The following is a 20,901-nucleotide window of genomic DNA, read 5'->3' as shown; positions in this document are numbered from 1 at the left end:
AACAAAAAAACTTACCTAAGGTCACACAGCAAGTACAAGGCAGAATTTAAATATATACCAGAAGTCTGCTTTGGTCTCTGACCTACCCACATGGGACTTCAGTAGAAGGGACTAGATTATAGTGGTAAATGCAGATTCTGCTTGGTACCCAAAAGCTACATGTAATGCTAGTTGACCTTGGGAAAGTTGCTGAACTTCTCTGTGCTTCTTCATTCTTTCTGTAAAATAGGATGGAGTTACTTACTTCATCTCACAGGGATCAGAATCCAAGGAGTTAATAGGAACAAACAACTTTATGAAAAAAAAAAGAGCCAAATAATTTGCAAAAAATGATGGAGTGCTAGCTATAAGAGATTGTAGGGATCCCTTGCATGTTCTTAACCTGGCATATGCCCAGATCAGTGGCTGGTTGAGAGAAAATACCTCTCTGGATGGACTGAAAGCAGGAAATCTATTAGCAGTTATCACCCACCCCAGAGATGGGCAACTCTCCACCAACAAGCCCGAGCCTGGAAGTTATCACCCCATTCATGGGAAGGATTTTAAGAATCCTTCCATTGGCTTTTTCTGGTTACCCTCAAGACTCAAGCCTAGATCACAAAGGCGGGCAGAATAAAGGATGAGCGATGGACCGCCCACAGAGATAAACCACCACACGTCTCCGGGTGCCACTGGGGTGTAAAAATGTCTCAAGGGTCCCTCAGGTCATATGGTCTCAAGAGTTTTGCCGCTGTCCATCTCACTGGGGGGGAGGGAGATGTCCTCTCCATCCAATCCAAACTCTGGGTTCCCAAGTCACCTCCCCACAACCTCAGAGCCTAACCGATACTCACTGATTTCTGCCTCCCATCCCCTCAACTTCCTTCCTCCCCCAACTCTAACCCAGAAAACCAGACCCATGCATGGCATCCACTCACCTAGATCTCACCCCTGTGCCTGTTCAAGGCCCCCAAGCTGGACCCCTTTCGAAATTCTACTCTCTGAAGGTTCTCTGCCTGGACGCCTAGTTCAGGAGCCTCCTTCCCCAGCTCTGAGCAACCTTACAAGCAACCCCCAAAGCATGACCCCCTCCCTAACCCCAAGACCCCTCCCCGACCCCCCATTCTTCCACTCCCTCAGGCTCCCCCATTCCCTTCCCCCAAACCATCTCCCCACGCCCAAACACAGCTCTCTTTCTCCACACCTACCGGTCCTGAACCGATGTACACACTCTCAGGTGCCCCCCGGAACCCGCCCGGGGCTCTCACCATCCCCGCGCGGCGAGGCTGCCTCGACTACGCGGGGCTCCCCCACTCGCTCCTCTACAGCCTCCCCTTCCGGGTTCTCGCCCCAAAGCCCTCTGGGAATTGAAGTTCGCGCGGCCACGGACTACGCCTCCCAGAATGCAGTGCTGCCGCTAGGAAGCCAAATGAGCTAGTTGAAGAAAAGAATTTCCACCGGAGGAGGGATTTTAGCTGCGCACGCGCATTTCCGCGCGGCCTGCTGGGAGATGGAGTCCAATCGCTCTCATTTTTGACTTGGGACCCTTAGAAGAAAGGGAATTGCAAAAAGGGTGGAAGGGGTGGAGAGTAGAGAAAGAACACGTTTTTTGGTTTAAAATTATTTATTCGTGTTAATTCACACAATAATTAACAGTGCACTTACGCTTTCCCAATCACCCCATTCTTTTACCTAGCAACGCCTGCTAATGTACAAATGAAAAAATGAAGACTTGCAAAGAGAAAGACTCCCACACTAGGAGGAGCCAGTCTACAGCATAGTTAGAATAGAAGCAGGAACAGGGCAGGAATCTTTGTATACTTTGTTCAATCACCTACAGCAATTGAATAACTTTATGTTAGACACCTTGCAGATAACCTTAGCAAGACATATGATCCCAAGTTTACCAAAGTTAATGCAAAATACTGAGCCTTTTCTCCATACGAATACAAGAAAACGATTTGGACCAAAATACATTAGACTATCATGGACTCTACTCTTTATTTTATTTTTGGTCCCGTCATGGGGCTTGAACTCTGGGCCTGGGCGCTGTCCCTCAGCTCTTCAGCTCAAGGCTAGCACTCTACCACTTGAGCCACAGCGCCACTTCCAGCTTTTTTCTTTTTTGCTTATGTGGGGCTGAGGAATCAAACCCAGGGCCTCGAGCATACAAGGCAAGCGCTCTACCACTGAGCCACCTTCCCAGCCCTGATTCTACTCTTTATTACTGGTCTAGATCACCTTCACTTAAAACTGTATTTGTGTGTGTGTCTGTGTGTCAGTCCTGAGGCTCAAACTCAGGGCCTGGGCACTGTCTCTGATCCTCTTTGTGCTCTTGGCTAGCACTATACCACTTGAGCCATAGCTCCACTTTTAGCTTTTGGGTAATTAATTAAAGATATGACTGAGCCAAGCACTGGTGGCTTACATTTGTAATGCTAGTTACTCAGGAGGCTGAGATCTGAGGATCACAGTTTGAAGCCAGCTCAGGCAGAAAAGTCCATGAGACTTTTTAAATTTTTTAATTTAATTTTTTTTGTGTTGGTTGTGGGGCTTGAACTCAGGACCAAGTTACTGTTCCTGAGCTCTTTTGCTCAAGACTAGTGCTCTACCACTTTGAGCTTTAGTGCCACCTTCAGTTTTTGAGTGGATAACTGGAGATAAGACTCTCATGGACTTTCCTGTCTTGGCTGGTTTCAAACTTTTATCCTCAGACCTCAGCCTCCTGAGTAGGATTACAGGTGTGAGCCACCGGTGCCCAACCCATGAGACTGTTACCTCCAACAAACTACTCAGAAAAAGCCAAAAGTGGAGTAGTGGCTCAAGTAATAGAGTGCTAGCCTTGAGCACAAAGAGGATCAGAGCCAATGCCCAGACCCTGAGTTCAAGCCCCAGAAGTGGCCAAAAGAAAAAAAAAAAAGACTCTCATAAACTTTCCTGCCTGGGCAGGCTTCAAACTAGGATCCTCAGATCTGGACCTCCTGAATAGCTAGGATTACAGACCTGAGCCACCAGTGCCTGGCTTTAAAGTTGTATTTCTTTTTTCCAGTGCATTCTCCTCCTGCATTATAAGAATGAGTTTTCTGCCAGGGGCCAGTGGGTCACACCAATAATCCTAGCTACTGAGGAGGCTAAGATCTGAGGATCACAGTCCAAAGCCAGCCCGCATAGAAAAGTCTGCTGTGGCTCAAGTGGTAGAACAGAGCGCTTACCTTGAGCTGAAGAGGGCAGGGATAGTGCCTAAGCTCAGAGTTCAAGCCCACACTGACAAAAAAAAAAAAGTTTTCTTTTCCCCCACCGCCAGGCTTGGGGCTTGAACTCACGGCCTGGGCCTGGGCTCTGTCCCTGAGCTGCTTTTGCTCAAGGCTAGCACTCTACCACTTGAACCACAGCACCACTTCCAGTTTTTTCTGAGTATGTGGTACTGAAGAATCGAACCCAGGGCTTCATGCATGCTAGGCAAATACTCTACCACTGAGCCATCTTTCAAGCCCCAAGGATGGGCTTACTAAAATGTACCGTTTACTTGCATCTCAAACGCACGTGCAAACTTCATGAGGAAAAACTAGGACTAAGTCTCAATTCCATCTTGGCAAAGTTCCCAGCGTGGAACATTCTGTTTGGCACACAGTAGGCACCAATTCGAGGGAGAAAGCTGTGGAAATGGGGTACCTTGGGGTTAGGAGTCGTTGGCAGGCAGGGGCAAAAGGGCAACGCCACCTCTTCATGACCCCAAGGTTTCTGAAGCTGGAGAACTGAACAGTCATCTGGTCTCCCAGGCAGCAAAACGGGAGGGGGCGTGGCCTCCCGAAAAGGCGGGTAGCTGGACGAACGCTGATTGGCCAGCCTCGTGGAGCTCGCCAGCAAGTGTCTTGGAGACACGAGGCCCGGGCTGTGGGACCCAGCCACTGGGGGGGTGTGCGCAGCGCGCCTGCGCAGGGCCACTTCTCCTGACCTCTCGAGGCTTCTCCAGGGTCGCGCCTCGCCCTGCTTTGGCGGGAACTGGAGAGGGGCCGGCCGGGCGCGTGCCTCTCTCTCCTCAGCGTGGGAATTCGCGCCTTTTCCTCGTGCTGTGCTGGGGGCTCAGAACTTAGGCCGCAGCCGGCGGGAGTCTGGGGGCTTCTGTGCATATTTTTCCCACCCAGGACCGGCCCGGCACACTGTGGGGTTTCTGGCTCCCCAGTGTGGGGCTGTCGTGAAGCCATAACTTAGGCCTGGCGCCATTTTTGTCACCATTTGAGGTGGGTGCCGGAGGCTGAGAGGACCTGGCGAGGAGCGAATGTTGGGGTGTCTGGTATGGGAGAGGGGGGAAGTGGACTCCCTGGAGCTTTATCAAGTCAGGAGATTCTGGGGTCCCCCCTCCCAGAGAGGCCCTTTATAAAGGTAATGGCTTGTCTCCTGGTTGTAGGGTCCTGAGAGGGGGGCACAAGGCCTGGAGACGGAGCGGGCATTTGAGTGTGAGGCTGGGTCGAGTTTTGGGGCGTCCCCTCTAAAGTCGGGCCTGTGGAAGGCGCTGTTTAGAGGAGCTCTTGGCAATCTGGGGTCTCTTGGAGTTTGTGTGTGGAGGTAGGCAGATTAGAGAACCTGAGGAAGTGGGATGTGTGTGACTAGAAGCTTCCCGGTTGGAATCTGGATACTCCCATATTGGGGAGGGGGAATGTCTTGAAGTCTGGGGTTCTGGAGTTTTCTGGAAGGAAGTGAGTAGTCTGAAATGGCAGGACTGGAGACTTAGAGTTAGGCTTCAAATCTATAGGGCCTAAGATTAGGAGCCTAAAACCTCAATTTGGGTTTTGGTGTGTGTGTATATGCCAGTCCTGGGGCTTGAACTCTGGGCCTGGGCGCTGTCCCTCAGCTCTTCAGCTCAAGGCTAGCACTCTACCACTTGAGCCACAGCCCCACTTACGATTTTCTGGTGGTTTATTGGAGATAAGAGTTTCACGGACTTTCCTGCCCAGGCTGGGTTTGAACCTTGATCCTCAGATCTCAGCCTCCTGAGTAGCTAGGATGACAGGCATGAGCCACGGGTGCCCGGCTCCTGAGCTTCTTTTCTCTCAAGGCTAGTACTCTACTGCTTAAGCCACAGCTCTACTTTTGGCTATTTGGTGGTTAATGGGAGATAAGAGTCTCATAGGCTAAGCACCTTGGGCATATTCATGTCAGCTACTTAGGAGGCTGAGGTCTGAGGATCATGGTTTGAAGTCAGTGCTCTCAGGAAAGTCTATGAGACTATTATCTCCAACTACCACCATAAAAACCAGAAATGGAGCTGTGGCTCAAGTGCTAGAGTGTCAGCCTTGAGTGAAAAAGCTCAGGGACAGCACCAAAGCCCCAGGATATCAGTGCCCAGGGAATTTAGGATTTTTTGTTGTTGTTATCCATAGGGCTTGAACTGAAGACCTGGGCACTGTTTCTGAATGATTTCCATTCAAGGCTACTGAGCTCTATGACTTTGAGCCACAGCTCCACTTCTGTTTTTCTAGTGATTAAACGGACTTAGTTAATTGGTTGACTTTCCTGCTTGGGCTGGCTTTGAACCTCTATCCTCAGATCTCAGCCTTCTCAGTACCTAGGATGACAGGTGTGAGCCACCAGCTCCCAGCTTTAAGTTTTTAATTGAGGCCTCTGAGTCCATCGTTATGGAGAGTTAGGACTCTTAAGTTGAAAAGAAGCACCCAAGAAGAAATGAAAGGTACCCATCATGTAGACCTTTGCTCTGGGAGTCCTAGAGATCGCTAATAATTTATTTTTTCTCTTTGCAGATGTTTGTTTCTGGTAGATATTTGAGTTCCTCTGAACACCCTAGCAATGATTCCTTGGGTCACAGTAACAGGTAATGGCTCCCCATGTCCCTTCCATCTCTAGCCACTCAGATTGAATAATAACATAATAGGCTGAAGTGTAGCTCAAGTAGTAGAGTGTTGCCTCTCATGTATGAAGTGGAGGCCCTGGGTTCAAGCCTTAGTATCACAACAAATAATAACAAACAATAACAACAAGATTCACTTGTTGCTAGGTCTTTTCTAAGACTTTTTTTTTGGCCAGTCCTGGGGCTTGAACTTAGGGCCTGGGCCCTGAGCTTCTTTTGCTCAAGGTTAACACTCTACCACTTGAGCCACAGCTCCATATCTGATTATTTGCTAGTTAATTGGAGATAAGAGTCTCTCATAAGCTTTCCTGCCTTGGCTGGCTTTGAACCTGGATCCTCGGGTCTCAACCTTCTGAGTAGCTAGGATCACAGGTGTAAACGACCAGTGTCCAACTTGGTTTTCCTTCCTTCCTTCCTTCCTTCCTTCCTTCCTTCCTTCCTTCCTTCCTTCCTTCCTTTCCTTCTTTCTTTTCTTTCTTTCGTCCTGGGGCTTGAACTCAGGGCGTGGGCACTGTCCCTGTGCTGCTTTTGTTGAATGCCAGCACTCTACCACTTAAGCCAAAGCACCATTTCCAGCCTTTTCTGTTTATATGGTACTGAGGAATCAAACCCAGGGCTTCATGCATGCTAGGCAAGCACTCTACCACTAAACCACATTCCCAGCCTGGTTATTTTTTTTATACAGTGTCTCTTTCTACCCTGCATCTGGGCTGCAGCCCAGCCTATTTCAGGTTTCCCATGGTAGCTGGAATGACAAGCACATTCCTCCATGCCCAACCTGAAATGCAGTTCTGTGGACTTGTCTGCCTGGACTGGCCTCAGACCGTGATCCTCTGGGTCTCAGTCTTTCACATAGCTTAACCTGATAGGTGGGAGTGAGCCACCAGTGCCCCAGTCATGCCAGACTTACTGAGATGAGAGTCTCATTAACTTTGCTTGGGATGACCTCAAGCTATGATCCTCCCAATCTCTGTGTCCTGAGTAGCTGGGAGTAGCTGAGATTACAGGGGTGAATCACCACATGGGATGACAATAGGTGTTCTAAGCAAAAGAGTGATATGGCCAGATTTTTGCTTCAGAAGCCTCTAGTAAAGAGCAAGGATAGAGGAGGCCAGACAGGAGGCTCAGAGGCCTGTGAGGATGTCAATAGGGACCAGGGGACTGAGTAAGGATTGAGCCCTTGAGAATGATGAGGCTTGATTTCTTTTCTTTCTTCTTTTTCTTTTCTCTTTCTTTTTTTGTCGGTTGTGAGGTTTGAACTTAGGACCTGGGCACTGTCCCTAAACTTCTTTTGCTCAAGGCTAGTGCTCTCTCACTTTGAGCTACAGCATCACTTCTGATTTTCTGGTAGTTTATTGGAGATAAGAGTCTCACAGACTTTCCTGCCTGGGATAACTTTGAATCCAGAACCCTCAGCCTCCTGAGTAGCTGGGATTACAGGTAAGAGTCACCAGCACCTAGCTGAGGCTTAACTTCTACTGATGCCCAAAACAGAGTCTTGGGTGCTCCCAGAGTGGGCTTTGTCCAAGCCACAACCTGGGGTCATTGAGATGGGATGTTCAGAAAGTCACATGCTAAATTAATTTGTAGTTGCTCTAACCCCAAGATGGCTCTTGTCACTCAACAGGAATGAGAAGAAAAACCACACCAGCAAACTTCGAGAGCTGGCACTGCTGCTCCCCATTTCTCAGAAGAGTGGAACCAAGAAGCACACTAAGGTTTGGGGAGCAAAGGAGATGAGGCAGACTAGGGTGGCAGGGTTCACACAGCAGTAAGTGGGGTCTCATTCTGGGAGACCTATCAGATCCTGTCAGTGACCAACATTGAGGTGGGAATGATCCTGCTCTAAAGGATCATTTCTGGGTGTCTGTGACCCCATAATTTGAAGCCTGAGGAATCCTTCCTTTTTTTCTTTTTGTAGGTTATGGGGATTGAACTCACAGCCTGGGCACTGTCCTTGAGCTTTTTTGCTCAAGGCTTAGTGCTCTACCATTTGAGCCACTGCTCCATTTCCAGTTTTCTGGTGGTTTATTGGAGATAAGAGACTCACAGACATTCCTATCTGGGCTGGGTTTGAACCACAATCCTCAGATTATCAGCTTTCTGGGTAAAAGTACAGGCATGAGCCACTGGCCCCTGGCAAGGATTCCTTTTTGTTTTGTGGTGCTAGAAATGGAACCAAGATACTCATCCATACTAGGCAAGTGCTCCTAGTGGGTTTCATTTACACAGAAGACAGGGCTATAGTCATGCAGCCATGGGTTTAAGTGCTCCTCCATCTTCACTGCTGCACTCCCTGGGCAGCTTCCTCAGACTCCACAGGCCTCAAGGTTCTCAGCTGTCAAAGAAGGGAAAAATAACTCCCACTACCCCCCAAAAATAGCATGATGGCCACATGGGGCCCAGCACTTAGCATGCCCTGAATAAATGCCATTTTCCTCCACCACTCCCTCATTTGGGGACCTGTGGATTTCATCTCTGTGAGTTAGCAATGGTAAGCTCTCTTCATGGGCTTTGTAATAAATATATAAAGAAGCTGGGCACCCGTGGCCCATGCCTGTAATCCTAGCTACTCTGGATACTGAGATCTGAGGACTGAGGTTCAAAACCAGCCTTGGCAGGAAAGTCCTTGAGACTCTTATCTCCAATGAACCATCAGAAAACAGGAAGTGGCACTGTGGCTCAAGTGGTAGAGTGCTGGCCTTGACCTGTAGAGCTTAGGGACAGTGCCCAGGCCCAGAGTTCAAGCCCCATGACTGGCAAAAATAAAAAAGGTAGAAGTGGAGCTAGAAGTAGAGAGCTAGCCTTGTGCAAAACTCAGGAACAGTGCCTAGACTCTGAGTTCAAGACCTTGGACTGGCACTTTTGCACATATGTGTGCTTGCACACACACACACACACACACACACACACACAGAGCTCATGATCTTTATAAGACAATAAGTAATCACCCTATCCCCAGATCCTTCCTTCATTCACATCTGCAGAGGTCCCTTTGTCGCCCCAAATTGTTATTTCTAGAACTGTGGATTTTGATGTGAATATCTTTAGAATGTGTACGGATGTGGACTATCAGAGCAAGTTCTTCCTCTATCCTCAACATCTTGCATATTTGCGGTGCATAGGTGTTGTAAGAGGGTCTGTGGACCAGACATGATAAAGACGTAAACAATGACAGTCTAGCCAGGGGACAGGTAGCATTTGTAACTGACCAGATGACCACATCCCTCAGAATTCTCTCCCACTTCAGGATACCATGTTTTTGTTTGTTTTGGAAGTATTAGGGTTTGAACACAGGGTCTTATACTTGATAGTTGGGTGTTCTATCACTTGAATTACACATCCAGCCTTTTTGTCTCTTACTTCAGTTATTCATTTATTTTGCTTTAGTTGTTTTTGTTGTTGTTGTCGTCATCGTCTTGTTTTTTGCCCTTCCTGGGACTTGAACTCTGAGCCTGGCCACTGTCCCTGAGCTCCTTTTGCTCAAGGCGAGCACTTTACAACTTGAGCCACAGTACAGTGCCACTTCCAGCTTTTTCTGTGATTAATTGGAGATAAGAGTCTCACAGACTTTCCTGCCTCTTCTGGCTTCAAACAACAGTATTCAGATCTCAGTCGCATGAGTAGCCAAGATTACAAGCAAGAGTCACTGGGACCAGGCTTTGTTTTTTTCAGATAGTTCCACTTTTTTTTTTTTTTAACCTGGGGCTGGTCTTAGACCAAGATGGGATAGGAAGGTGTCTCTCTCACTTTTTGCCCAGTTTGGCCTCAAACTGTGATCCTCTGGATTTCTGGCCCCTGAATACCTTGGCATGACAGGCAAGCATGAGGGGTGAGCTAGCCCGTAGGTCCCATGAAGGCAAAGAAAGCAGGTCTAGTATACCCCGACATGCGTAGAGCCTTAGTGAGTAGCCTCAGCTCAGAGAGAGCCAGTGGCTGGGTGGCTGATGCTGGGTACCCAGAGCAGGCTCCCTGCTGGGTGCTGTGAGGTGGGTGGGGGCAGGAGGGTTGGGGGGCCTTTTTTCCTGTGACAGCGCCTGGCTGAACTTCCTCTCCATTCTATGTGCTTGAGACACAGAAATCAACTAGTGAGGGCCATTCTGTCTGTCAAACAGTTCAAGGTCAATGGGAAAGAACAACAGGGCAGCAGATAATGATAAAACAGTGTGGCAGTGCCTCCGTGGAAATAGTTCTATGGTTGTACAAGTGTGAAAAGGAAAAAAAAGTGTTTGCCAATCCTGGGACTTGAACTCAGGGCCTGGGCACTGTACCTGAGCTTCATTTGTTCAAGGCTAACACTCTACCACTTGAGCCACAATGCCACTTCCAGCTTTTTCTGTGTATGTGGCACTGAGCAATCAAACCCAGGGCTTCATACATGCTAGGCAAGCACTCTACCACTAAGCCACATTCCCAGCCCCCCAAAAGAAATGTTTAAAAGGGGGCAGAAGTGGTGCAGTGGCTCAAGTGGTAGAGCGCTAGCATTGAGCTGAAGAGCTGAGGGACAGCACCCAGACCCAGAGTTCAAGCTCCACAACTGACCAAAAAATAAATAAATAAAATAAAAGGGGGCAGAGAGAGGGGAATAAAGTGCAGAGGAAGGAAACCAGGACATGGCTCAAGAGATAGAGCACCTGCCTAGCAAGCACCAAGTCCTGAGTTTAAACCCTAGTACCACCAACAAAAAGAATGCTGAGGCTGGGCACTGGGGCTCATGCCTATAATCCTAGCTACTCAGGAGGCTGAGAACTGAAGATCTGGGTTCAAAGCCAGCCTGGGCAGGAAAGTCTGTGAGACTCTTATCTCCAATAAACCACTGGAAAACCAGAAGTGGCACTGTGGCTCAAGAGGTACAGCGCTCACCTTGAGCTAAAGAGCTAAGGGACAGCACCCAAGCCCAGAGTTCAAGCCCTAGGACCAACAAAAAGAAAGAAAGAAAGCAGGCAGGCAGCTGACCCAGGCTGGGTGAGAGGGGGCAGGCAGGCAAGCATTCAGGAGGCTAGAGGAGGAAGAGAAGGAGGCAGATGAGGGAGTCTGTGAAGAGAAGAGGAAAGCCTCACCATCAGGGATAGAGCATGAACAAAGGGCCTGGGGCCATCCTGTCCTTGCTGTTCTGAGCACAGCTTTCCTGTGTCCTGTATGTTTTTAGAAGGAGATCCTTTTGCATGTTCTGAATTATATCCGGTACCTTCAGAGCAGTATCAATGTGGTCCAGACCCTGATCGGATGCCACATCAGCAGCAGGGGAGTAGGGGCTGCAGGTAAGGATTTCCCACCAGCTGCCCCGTACTACATGTGAGCATCCCCCCGTCTCCAGGGCCCCCGACACACACCATAGCCTAAGGAAGGGACGGCACTGGTAATGCTGTAGGGGCTTCCAGAATGAAGCAACACAGACAGGAGCAGGCAGGTGGGTGTGAGGAGACATGTGAGGAATGTCTGGGGACAAGCAGTGGGGGTTGTGATGGAGGGGCAGAGGTACACCCGGATGACATGTGCATGGCTCCTGGGCCTCGTCCTTGTGACCTTAGCTTCTCTAGGCTTCAAAGCAGGATTGATACCCCATCTCTATGGGGCGGGGTGGGGGGAGGGGGCGGTGGAGGGGGAGATTGGGCAGGGTCTGGGATGAAATCCTGAAAGGAAAAAAAAAAGAATTACAGAGAATGTCAGGATCAGATGGAAGGGGCTTTGCCTTAGAATAAGGTCCCTGCTGTCCAGTGTACAAGACAGGTTGTGTGCGTGAAATTGGATTCAGAGAGACCAGAGAAAATACTTCTAGGAACAATGTGGGAAAAAAAGGCTTGGCGCCGGCAGCTACTCAGGACACTGAGATCTAAGGATCATCAAGGTTCGAAGCTAGCCCATACAATAAAGTCTGTGAGACTCTTATCTCCAATTAACCACCACCAAAAAGCCAGAAGTAGAGCTGCGGTTCAAATGGTAGAGTGCCAATGTTGAGCAAAACAATCTCAGGAAAAGTTCCCAGGCCCTGAGTTCAAGCCTGGGACCTACACAAAAAAATAAAAAAAGACAATGAGGTCCTATCTGGCAGGGCTACTGGGATGGTAGACCTAGTGGCTAACTTGAGAGAGATGCTAAATATGGAAGTCTTGAGAGGCCTGGGGTCATCCCAAGGTAGGTGGTGGTCTCTGAGGTGAGGACAGGTATTGGGGGTTCAGGGCAGGGAGTGTATAAAGTCCTTTTATTTTCTTGGCCAAGGCTCAGAGCAGCCTCAGGGAACCCCAGATATTTTTTTTCCAATCCTGGGGCTTGAACTCAGGGCCTCGGCGCTATCTCTGATCTTCTTTTGTTCAAGGCTAGCACTCTATCACTTGAGCCATAGTGCCACTTCTGGCTTTTTCTGTTTATAGTACTGAGGAATGGAACCCAGGGCTTCATGCATGCTAGGCAAGCATTCTACCACTAAGCCACATTCCTATCCCAGGACCTCACATTTTTTCTGTGTTCCGCTACCACCTCCTCTGACACCTCAGTTTCCCTATTTGTAGAGCCCACCTGGGAGCCCACCACACCTGGAAGGCAGGAGAATGTTCTGGACCAGGAGAGAAAGTCAGACACCGTGTCCTTCATCCTCCCACCAGCGCTTGGTCAGAACTCATCTTCAGACCAAACCAAGCAGAGATTCTCTACCCCGCCCAGCTCCCCAAGCTCTCAGAATTCTCATTTTTGGGAGGCCTGCCACAAACCTCGCAAGAAAAAGTACAAATCGACCCGAGGATCAGGTATCGTGGTCACTGGGTGCTGATTGGGGAGCAGAGGTCAAATAGGAGCAGGGACTCTGCTAGGGGATGGGGAGAGCTAGAATTTCCAGATGCCAAAGGCCGGGAGTAGCCCTAGCCCCCACCTCCTCCTCAGGACAAGATCCAGCCAAAGGTGTCTTCTACACAGGAGCCTGCATAGATCCGGCTCAAGCAGTGCTCTCATGAGAATCACTGTTTAGACTCAAGGAAGGATGTTGCCCCTATGTATTGTCTTGGACAGGGCTCTGTCATTGCTCCTGAGCTAGCGTTTCTTTTTCTTTTTTTCTTTTTGGTGCCGGTCCTAGGGTTTGAACTCAGGGCCTGGGTGCTGTCCCTAAGGTATTTTGCTCAAGGTTAGCCCACTACCCCTTTGAGCCACAGCAACACTTCTGGTTTTGGAGTGGTTAATTGGAGATAAGAGTCTCATGGGGACTTTCCTGCCCAGGCTGCCTTTGAACTGTGATCCTCAGATCTCAGCCTCTTGAGTAGCTAGGATTACAGGAGTGAGCCACTGACACCCGGCTCCCAGAGCTTTCTGTACTCAAGATTGGTGCTCTACCACTTGAGCCAGAGCTCCACTTCCAGTCTCACTGACTTTTCCTGCCTGGGTTGGCTTAGGACCAAGATCTTCAGATCTCAGTCTCCTGAGCAGCTAGGATGACAAGCATGAGCCACCAGCACCCAGCTCACCTGGTGTTTTCTTAAAAAAAAAAAAAAAGAAATCTTTTTGCCGGTGTACCTCACACCAGAGAGTTGTGATGTTGATCTGGAATGGACCATCAACCTATCCAGGCCAACCAGGCATCATAATTTTCATTGGTTGGTGGTATGTGGACAATGCTGGAAGATGTGCGCATGTCCCGGAGGCATGAGAATATCCTCATTCTGGGGACAGTCAGGCTACCCCCCCTCCTATCTCCATCCCCCAAGCTTCTGACACCCCATCTCTACTCACAGAACAGCAGGATGGACCCCAGATGCTCCGCCGCTCTCTGGATCTGCATAAGCCTGAGGAAGGGGAGACCACATTTCCAGACCAGAGAGAAGAAAACTTGGGGGTAACCACCACCCCTCCAAAATGCCTTGACCTCTGCAATCCCCTCCCGGCTGCACTATCCTCGCTCCAGGATGGTGGTGAAGAAGGGATATTCCAGCTGGTAGTGCAGGACCTGGCTGAGAACATCGACTCCTATGACTTCACAAGTGAGTCTCTTTCCTTACCATCAACTCAGTCTGTGCGTGTACACATGCGCTCGAGTGTGTGTGTGTGTGTGTGTGTGTGTGTGTGTGTGTGTGAGTGTGTCTGAGGAGTTAAACTCAGGGCTGAGGCATGCTGTCCCTGAGCTTTTGTGCTCCAGGCTGTTGCCTGGAGCTTCAGCCATAGCTCTTTATCCAGCTTTTAGTGATTAATTGGAGATAAGAGTTTCACAGACTTTTCAGCCTGGTCTGGGTTTAAACCATGATCCTTAGAGCTCAGTCTCTTGAGTAGCTAAAAAGACAGGCCTGAGCCACTGGTACCTGGCTCCTGAACTCAGTCTTTTAGTGTTCTTTACCAGGCACTGCAGTGCCCCAAACTATACAATAGGTCATGGGGTACACACTGCCCGTCCCTTCCCAGCACTCTGGGTCTTGCACCTGTAAGGGAGAAGAAGATCGGGATAGCCTTTTTCTAGAAGCTTCAGGCTGTAGAACTAAAGACAGGAGAGGACCTCCCCTCCAGGCCTTTCTGAGCAACCAGACTGTCTCTCACATCTGTCACCATGCCAACTGGGAGTAGGGAGGACTTGAATTCAGGCCTGGCCTCAAACTGCCCACATGCATGCGCGGCAGCTTTTTTCTTGAGTATGCCTGTGCTACATCAGAGTCCAAGTTCACTATCCAGTGAAGGAATCACCTTGTCACCATATGGGAACAATGCAGAACGACCCAGACTTCTTGGGGTATCCTAGAGTGCTGTGTACCTCTTCAGGATGCTTCTGATAGGGATGGCAAAGTCAAGAAACTGAGGGGTGATTTGGGCACCCCTGGCCTCACTGCAAGGCCCTTGTAGCCTGTGGTTTGGGGCTGCAATGGGGGATTAGGAGGGCAAATGGCAGACCCTGACCCTTCTCTGTCCCTGCTGTCTGGGAGCCTTGGACTCTGGCCTGATCTACAAGATCGGTCATTGCAATTTGCTCCTCCCCCTCCATTCCCCCCCCCCTCACCTACACCTCCAGACTTGTGTGCTATTGACAATGCCAAAGATCATGAGCCCAAGGCTGATGAAGAGGCCCAGCGAGCAGTGGAAACAGCCTTTCTCTTCAACAAGGTGCACATCTCTCCCAGGTAAGGCCCCCGAAGGCAGATGAAGTCAGGCAGGTGTCTGTCCTCAGCGGTGTCTTTCAAATAGCACACGCGGCCTGGCTCTGTGCTGGATGTTGAAAGCTCATGGGAAAGCTTGGCTAACCACCTTCTGACTCCCATCTGTAGCCTGGCCCCATATGACTGAGTGACTTTTCTTTTTTTTCTGGTCAGTCATGGGGCTTGAACTCAGGGCCTGGGTGCTGTCCCTGAGCACTTTTGCTCAAGACTGGAGCTCTCCCACTTTGAGCAACAGTGCCACTTCTAGTTTTCTGTTTGTTCATTGGAAATTAGTTTCATGGTCTTTCCTGCCCAGGCTGGCCTTGAACTGTGATCCTCAGATATCCGCCTCCTGAGTAGCTAATATTACAGGTGTGAGCCGCCAGTGCCAAGCTCTGAGTGACTCTTCTAACACATACACAGTGACTGTGGCAGACATGGCTTGATGCCCCTCCATGGGGTGCACAGGGTAGAACCCCAACATCACACTGGGGACTTTGAGATAGTCTGTGGTTCCCCCTTGCTGTGTCAGTCCTCTCCTCTCCTGCCTCACCCACAGATTTCACACTTTACAAGGCAAAATGACTCCCTCATTCTCCTGGCCCCAGACTCCTCTGGTCTTGTCCCTCTCTTCTGACTCTTGTCCTTCTTTCTAGAGAGCCTGCTGCCCTAGTCTACTGGGGAAAATTCTCATGCTACAGCTGAGCTCACTGAAGCCTACCTGCCTGCCTGCCTGCCTTCCTTCCTTCCTTCTCTCTTTCCTTCATCTCCCTTTCCCCCCTCCCCCCAGTCTCATCCTCCCTGAACCCCCTCCAGTGCAGCCCCCCTCTGTTGCCAGCATCTGCTTCTTCCCACAAGACACAAAGCATCTTGGGAGCCAGAGCCAAAGGACTGTGAATCTCCTTGGGGCCAGCACCCAAAATACCACATGAGACACACAAAGGGGGTCACAGGGTCATGCCCAGCCCAGGCTCTGTGTCTGACTCTTGATTTCACCTCTTGCAGGCAGATGCTGATCTCCAGCGAGGAGCTGGACAAGGAAATCCTAGGTGCTAACATTTGGCTTCCTGCCTGGGAGACAAAGGACGACCCCTCGGGTGACTGAAACACTGTCTGTCCTCAGTGTAGGCGGTGGACTTCCTTGTACCCTCCTCCAGGCAGGATTCCCATGGCAGCAGGAAAGCTGGAAAGAGATTGAGGAGCTGCTAAGCATGGGCATGGCAAATGCGCCGTGCTGTGCCTGCTGTTCCAGCCATTTGTTGCTGTGGCAGACATTACTAATTTTTAATCCCTTGATCCCAGATAGTATCTCAGAATCTCTCTTAACACAAAATGTACAGATCACTACAATTATTCTGTTAGATATGGCACAAGATGATAGTAATTTTGTATGTGTGGTGGGGGGATGAGGGTGGGAGTCATGGGGCTTGAATACAGGGCCTGGGCGCCGTCTCTGAGCTCTTTTGCTTGAGGCGAGTACTCTATCACTTTGAGCCACAGCTCCACTTCTGGTTTTCTGTGGTTAGTTGGCAATAAGTCTCATAGAATTTCCTGCCTGGGCTGGATTTGAACCACCATCTTCAGATCTCGGCCTCCTGAGTAGCTACAATTTCAGATGTCACCAGCACACAGACCTGATAGTGATTTGGGGGGTTTTGCCATCTCTAATGTAATGCTAGGCATGGTGCATCATCATCATCATTTTGTGCGCGTGCCAGGCTTGAACTCATGGCCTCTCACTCTCACTCAGCTTTTTGGTCATGGCTGACATGCTACCGCTTGAGCCACACCTCTAGTCGAGCATTTTGCTTAATTAGAGGTAGAGTCTCATGGACATAATCCTCCAGGCCTCAGTTTCCTGAATAGGATAACAGATAAGAGCCACCCAACACCCAAATATTAATTTCTTTTACCCACAAACTCCAAATGAGAAACAGACAGTCACCCCTCTACCTCCTGCGCCTGGCAGAACCCCTCAAAGGCAGGTGCCGTGTTGCAGAAGGAGGAAGACAACCCCTGACCACACTTATGAGCCCCCCATTTCTTGTTTCTTTTTCCAGAGACCCCACTGGTCTTGGAGCTTCCCCAGAGCAATACCTGGGGTGCGACAGGCTATGCAAGCGACAGTTTAGCACTCAGCCCTTTGTTCTTCAGCTCCCCGAGCAAAGTCCTGCCAGAGCCCATCCTGCAGGATGACACCTTCTACCTGACCGAGGGTAAGCTTCCAGAATGGATTCCTCTTCCACACAGAAAACCCGGGGCTTCCACCCCCACCCCCAAATGCACAGCCCGTGTAGGGCCTGCTGGATCCCCAGAGATGAGCGACCTCACCCCAGCCCCCTCCCCCTAGCAGCCCCGTCCAGCACAGGGACAGTCACAAGCCAACTGGAGAGGCTGAAGCTCAATGAGCCCAAAGCAGGAGGCCATGTCCTCCTCCTCAGAACAAAAGGGCCTCCTAGGAAGCCTTTGAGCAGGACTTGAACTCAGGGTAGGGGACCATAAAGGAGAAAGCCAGACACACGGACTCCAGCTCACTAGGCAGCAGGCCCGGCTCAGTTGGGAGAAAAGCATTTGCTTTAGCAGCACTTTGCTCTCCCCAGGTCTCCTGGAAGACGCTTTCTTGCAGTTGGAGTCCCTGCCTTCTCCCTGCTCACCCAAGGCTCCCCTAGGGAAGGTAAGCTCCAGCATATCTCTTTCCACCTGCCAGTCCGTCTGCCCATTTGCCCTTGTTCCTCCTTCTTCTCCCTCCGCATTCTCTATGGTTCGCCAAGGGTCTGGCATAGACCCTGTGAAATAAAGAGGTTTCTTTTTTTTTTTCCCCCTTTGGTCATGGGGCTTGAACTTAGAGCCTAGGCTCTACCAGTTGAACCACAGCATCAATTCCAGTTTTTAAGTGATTAACTGGAGAAAGAGTCTCATGGACTTTGCTGCCCAAGCTGGCTTTGAACCATGATCCTCAGATCTCAGCCTCCTGAGTGGCTAAGCTTACAGGCGTGAGCCATTGGCGCCCAGCTCATGTCTTTGTGTGTGTGTGTGTGTGTGTGTGTGTGTGTGTGTGTGTGTGTGCCAGTCCTAGGGCTTGAACTAAGGAACCTGTCTCTGTCCCTGACCTTTTTTTTTGGGGGGGTCTGGTCGTGGGGCCTGAACTCTGGGCCTGGGCGCTGTCCCTCAGCTCTTCAGCTCATGGCTAGCACTCTACCACTTGAGCCACAGCACCACTTCTGACTTTTTTCTTTTGTTTATGTGGTGCTGAGGAATTGAACCCAGGGCCTCAGGAATGCAAGGCAAGCACTTTACCATTGAGCCACCTTCCCAGCCCCCCTGACCTTTTTTTTTTTTTTTCTCTTTCTCAAAGAAAGCTAGTGCTCTATCTTTTGAGCCACAGTTCCACTTTCAGCTTTTTGGGGTGGTTCACTGGAGATCAGACTCTCACAGATGTTCCTACCCTGGCTGGCTTCGAACCATAATCCTCAGATCTCAGTCTCTTGAGTAGCTAGGATTACAGGTGTGAGCCACCGGCACCCAGTGGGGCTTGAACTCATGGCCTCTCACTTGGCTTGTCTGCCCATGGCAGGTGTTTTACCACTTAAGTGCTACCTCCAGCCTGAGTTTTGGCTGGTTTTCATGGTCTTTTCTGCCTGGGCTGGCTTCGAACCACCATCCTCTAAATCTCATTAGGAGGTATGAACTCTCAGTGCCGCCCAGCAGAGGATGTGTGTCTAACCTGAGTTATGTCTGGAATGTCAGTGAGAAGAGGGGGGCCCCTCTAGTCCCGACCCCCTTCTCCCTCATCATGGCACAGGATGGCCCATCCTGGGCCCCCCAGGAGTTTCCTGGTTCCTCCAGCCAGAGCTGGCCCTGCACCCCCCCAGACCAATGCTACCTCTCACTGAGTGACAGCAGCGAGACGTCGTCCGGATCTACTTCTGAGGACACGGCCACGGATACGGAATCCATGTGGGAGCAGGAAGAGGTGAGAGGGGCGGCCAGCCTTGGAAGGTGAGCAGGTGTCTCGAGCCCCTGCTTATCTCTCTCTCCTGCCCAGGACTTGCAGGCCGACCCCGAGGGCATGCAGTCCTCCAGTAACGAGGATGACTGCGCCTGGACCCCTTCCAGGCAGGCCTTGAACCCTCCCTGGGGCAGGAGGACGGCCAAGAAGAACCGGGCCCACAGGGTCCCCGGGAGACCCAAAGAGAACAAGAAAGCGCCCTGCCCAGCCCAGGCGAAGAAAAAGTGTGTCAACGGCTTCATCATGTTCTGCAGGATGAACCGGAAGCAGTATATCCGGTGGGTGGGTGGGGGCCTTGGGACACCCCCCCCCAAATACATGGCCCCATTGCTGGGAGACTTATTTGACTCTTCCTAGAGCCCACTGCCCTGTAGAGTTGTGCCTCCCCCACACACCCCCAGGGCCTTTCTGTGTGTGTGTGTGAATTCTTGAGCTAAAAGAACATGCTGGCTAACATGGCCACAAAGGAAGAGGCTGGGGTGGCTGCCTGCTGTCACTGTCAGTCCCAAGCTAGAACGATGTTGCTGGTGATCTTTGTCCCTCTCAATCAACTGCTTCCTTCTCCAGCATGCTGGACAGGGCTGGGCCTGGCCAGGGGGTCGAGTCCCCCATCCATCTGTCACCCTGGCAGCCTCCGCTCTGACCTTCCAAGGACACATTCTTGGGTTTGGCTTTGGAAAGTTGGGTGCCAGCTAGCTTGAGCACCACGGGCCTCGCAGCTGTCATTCTAGCTGCTCAGGGAGGTTAGGATGGTAATATCCCAGCTCAAAGCCAGCCTGAGTAAGGAAGTCCATGAGACTCTCATCTCTACCATCAATAAAGCCAGACATGGAGGTGTGGTTCAAGTGGTAGAGCGCTAGCCTTGAGCAAAAAAGCTCGGGGACAGTGCCCAGGCCCTGAGTTCAAGCCCCATGACTGGTGAGTGTACACACACACACACACACACACACACACAGAACTGGATGCCAGAGCCTGGGGAGCTGAGAACACGTGGTTTTCTTCTAGGAATATCCACAGAAACATCTGAGGAGTGGTAGCTTCAGGTCCTCTCCCCTCTCCTGGGACATGGGGTGCTCCTTTGGGGAGGACTCAGGCGGTCTCATGACCTTCACTTCGGGGGTGTAAAGGGCTTCGCCGGATGGCACTTTAGCTGGGATCTGAGAGCTCAGACCACATGAAAGCGCCAGGAGGCCAGAGTCCCTTGTGTGGCTGGGTCTCGGCCTCTGCGGGAGCTGGGCTGCCCCACGGGCTTTGTGTCACCTCCTTCCCCCCTTGTCTCAGAGCCTGCCCTGGAACCGCGTCCACCGCCGCCACCAAGGAGCTGGCCCAGCTGTGGCGCATGATGTCCCTGAAAGAGCGTAGGCCATACTGGTGAGAAATCCTGGTGTGGTTGGGGCAGGGGGCAGGCTGCCCTGACCCTAGGTAACCCCAGCAATGCTCAGAATCATGGGAAGACAGGTCATAAATGTCTTGGGTGAAGAATTTATGGGAAGAAGGCTCCCCTTGCTGGCTTCCTTTCTTCTGTCTGTGCACTGCATGGAGTCTCTCAGACCCCAGTTTTATTTTGCTGTTGCGTGTTCTCCTCTTCCCTGAAATTCTGGTCTTCTCCCCAATTTCCAAGCTGCCCCCCCCCCCCAGCCCTCAAGCATATGCAAAGGGCCTGTGGCTAATTCCCAGATTTGGCTCTGGCAAACCCTGGCCTGGTCACTTCTGGGGACAGAGACTGTGGGGAGGCGGGGATGGTGGGAGAGTAAGGATACCCCATCTTTCCCAGCACCAAGGCACGCAGGTTCAGCCGGCAGCACAACCGCGTGGTGAAGCAGGAGAACTCCAGCAGCGAGGACGACGAGGACTGGGAGATGCCCAAGCCCTTCTACCAGCTGCTGGCCCAGCGTGCATGCGTGCCCCCGGAGCCCACCTCACCACCCAAGCCTGGCCACCAGTGA

At 50.9% G+C, this 20,901-nt stretch overlaps 2 protein-coding genes across 2 annotated transcripts in view; one reads left to right on the top strand and one right to left on the bottom strand.

Annotated features, from left to right (window-relative positions):
- The window catches only part of Fbxo46 (F-box protein 46), a 14,684-nt gene extending 13,401 nt beyond the window's left edge, over positions 1 to 1,283 (bottom strand). Inside the window, exon 1 of the mRNA XM_013032640.1 lies at positions 1,188 to 1,283. The gene's annotated coding sequence lies outside the window, so the exon portion shown is untranslated. The remainder of the gene's footprint in view (positions 1 to 1,187) is intronic.
- On the top strand, positions 1,201 to 20,901 carry Bhmg1 (basic helix-loop-helix and HMG box domain containing 1). The gene is made up of 14 exons (XM_013032588.1): positions 1,201 to 1,320; positions 4,388 to 4,545; positions 7,473 to 7,563; positions 10,995 to 11,106; positions 12,355 to 12,453; positions 13,564 to 13,809; positions 14,823 to 14,931; positions 15,952 to 16,043; positions 17,007 to 17,162; positions 17,547 to 17,620; positions 18,749 to 18,919; positions 18,992 to 19,233; positions 20,237 to 20,326; positions 20,730 to 20,901. The coding sequence occupies exons 1-14, from the start codon at positions 1,201 to 1,203 to the stop codon at positions 20,899 to 20,901; spliced, it is 1,932 nt and encodes a 643-aa protein (XP_012888042.1).

The sequence above is a fragment of the Dipodomys ordii genome, unplaced genomic scaffold (assembly GCF_000151885.1).
Source record: "Dipodomys ordii isolate 6190 unplaced genomic scaffold, Dord_2.0 Scaffold156, whole genome shotgun sequence".
In the NCBI taxonomy this organism is placed as follows: Eukaryota; Metazoa; Chordata; class Mammalia; order Rodentia; family Heteromyidae; genus Dipodomys; species Dipodomys ordii.
Note: the sequence above shows the minus strand (reverse complement) of the source record. Positions and strands in the feature narration are given on the sequence as shown.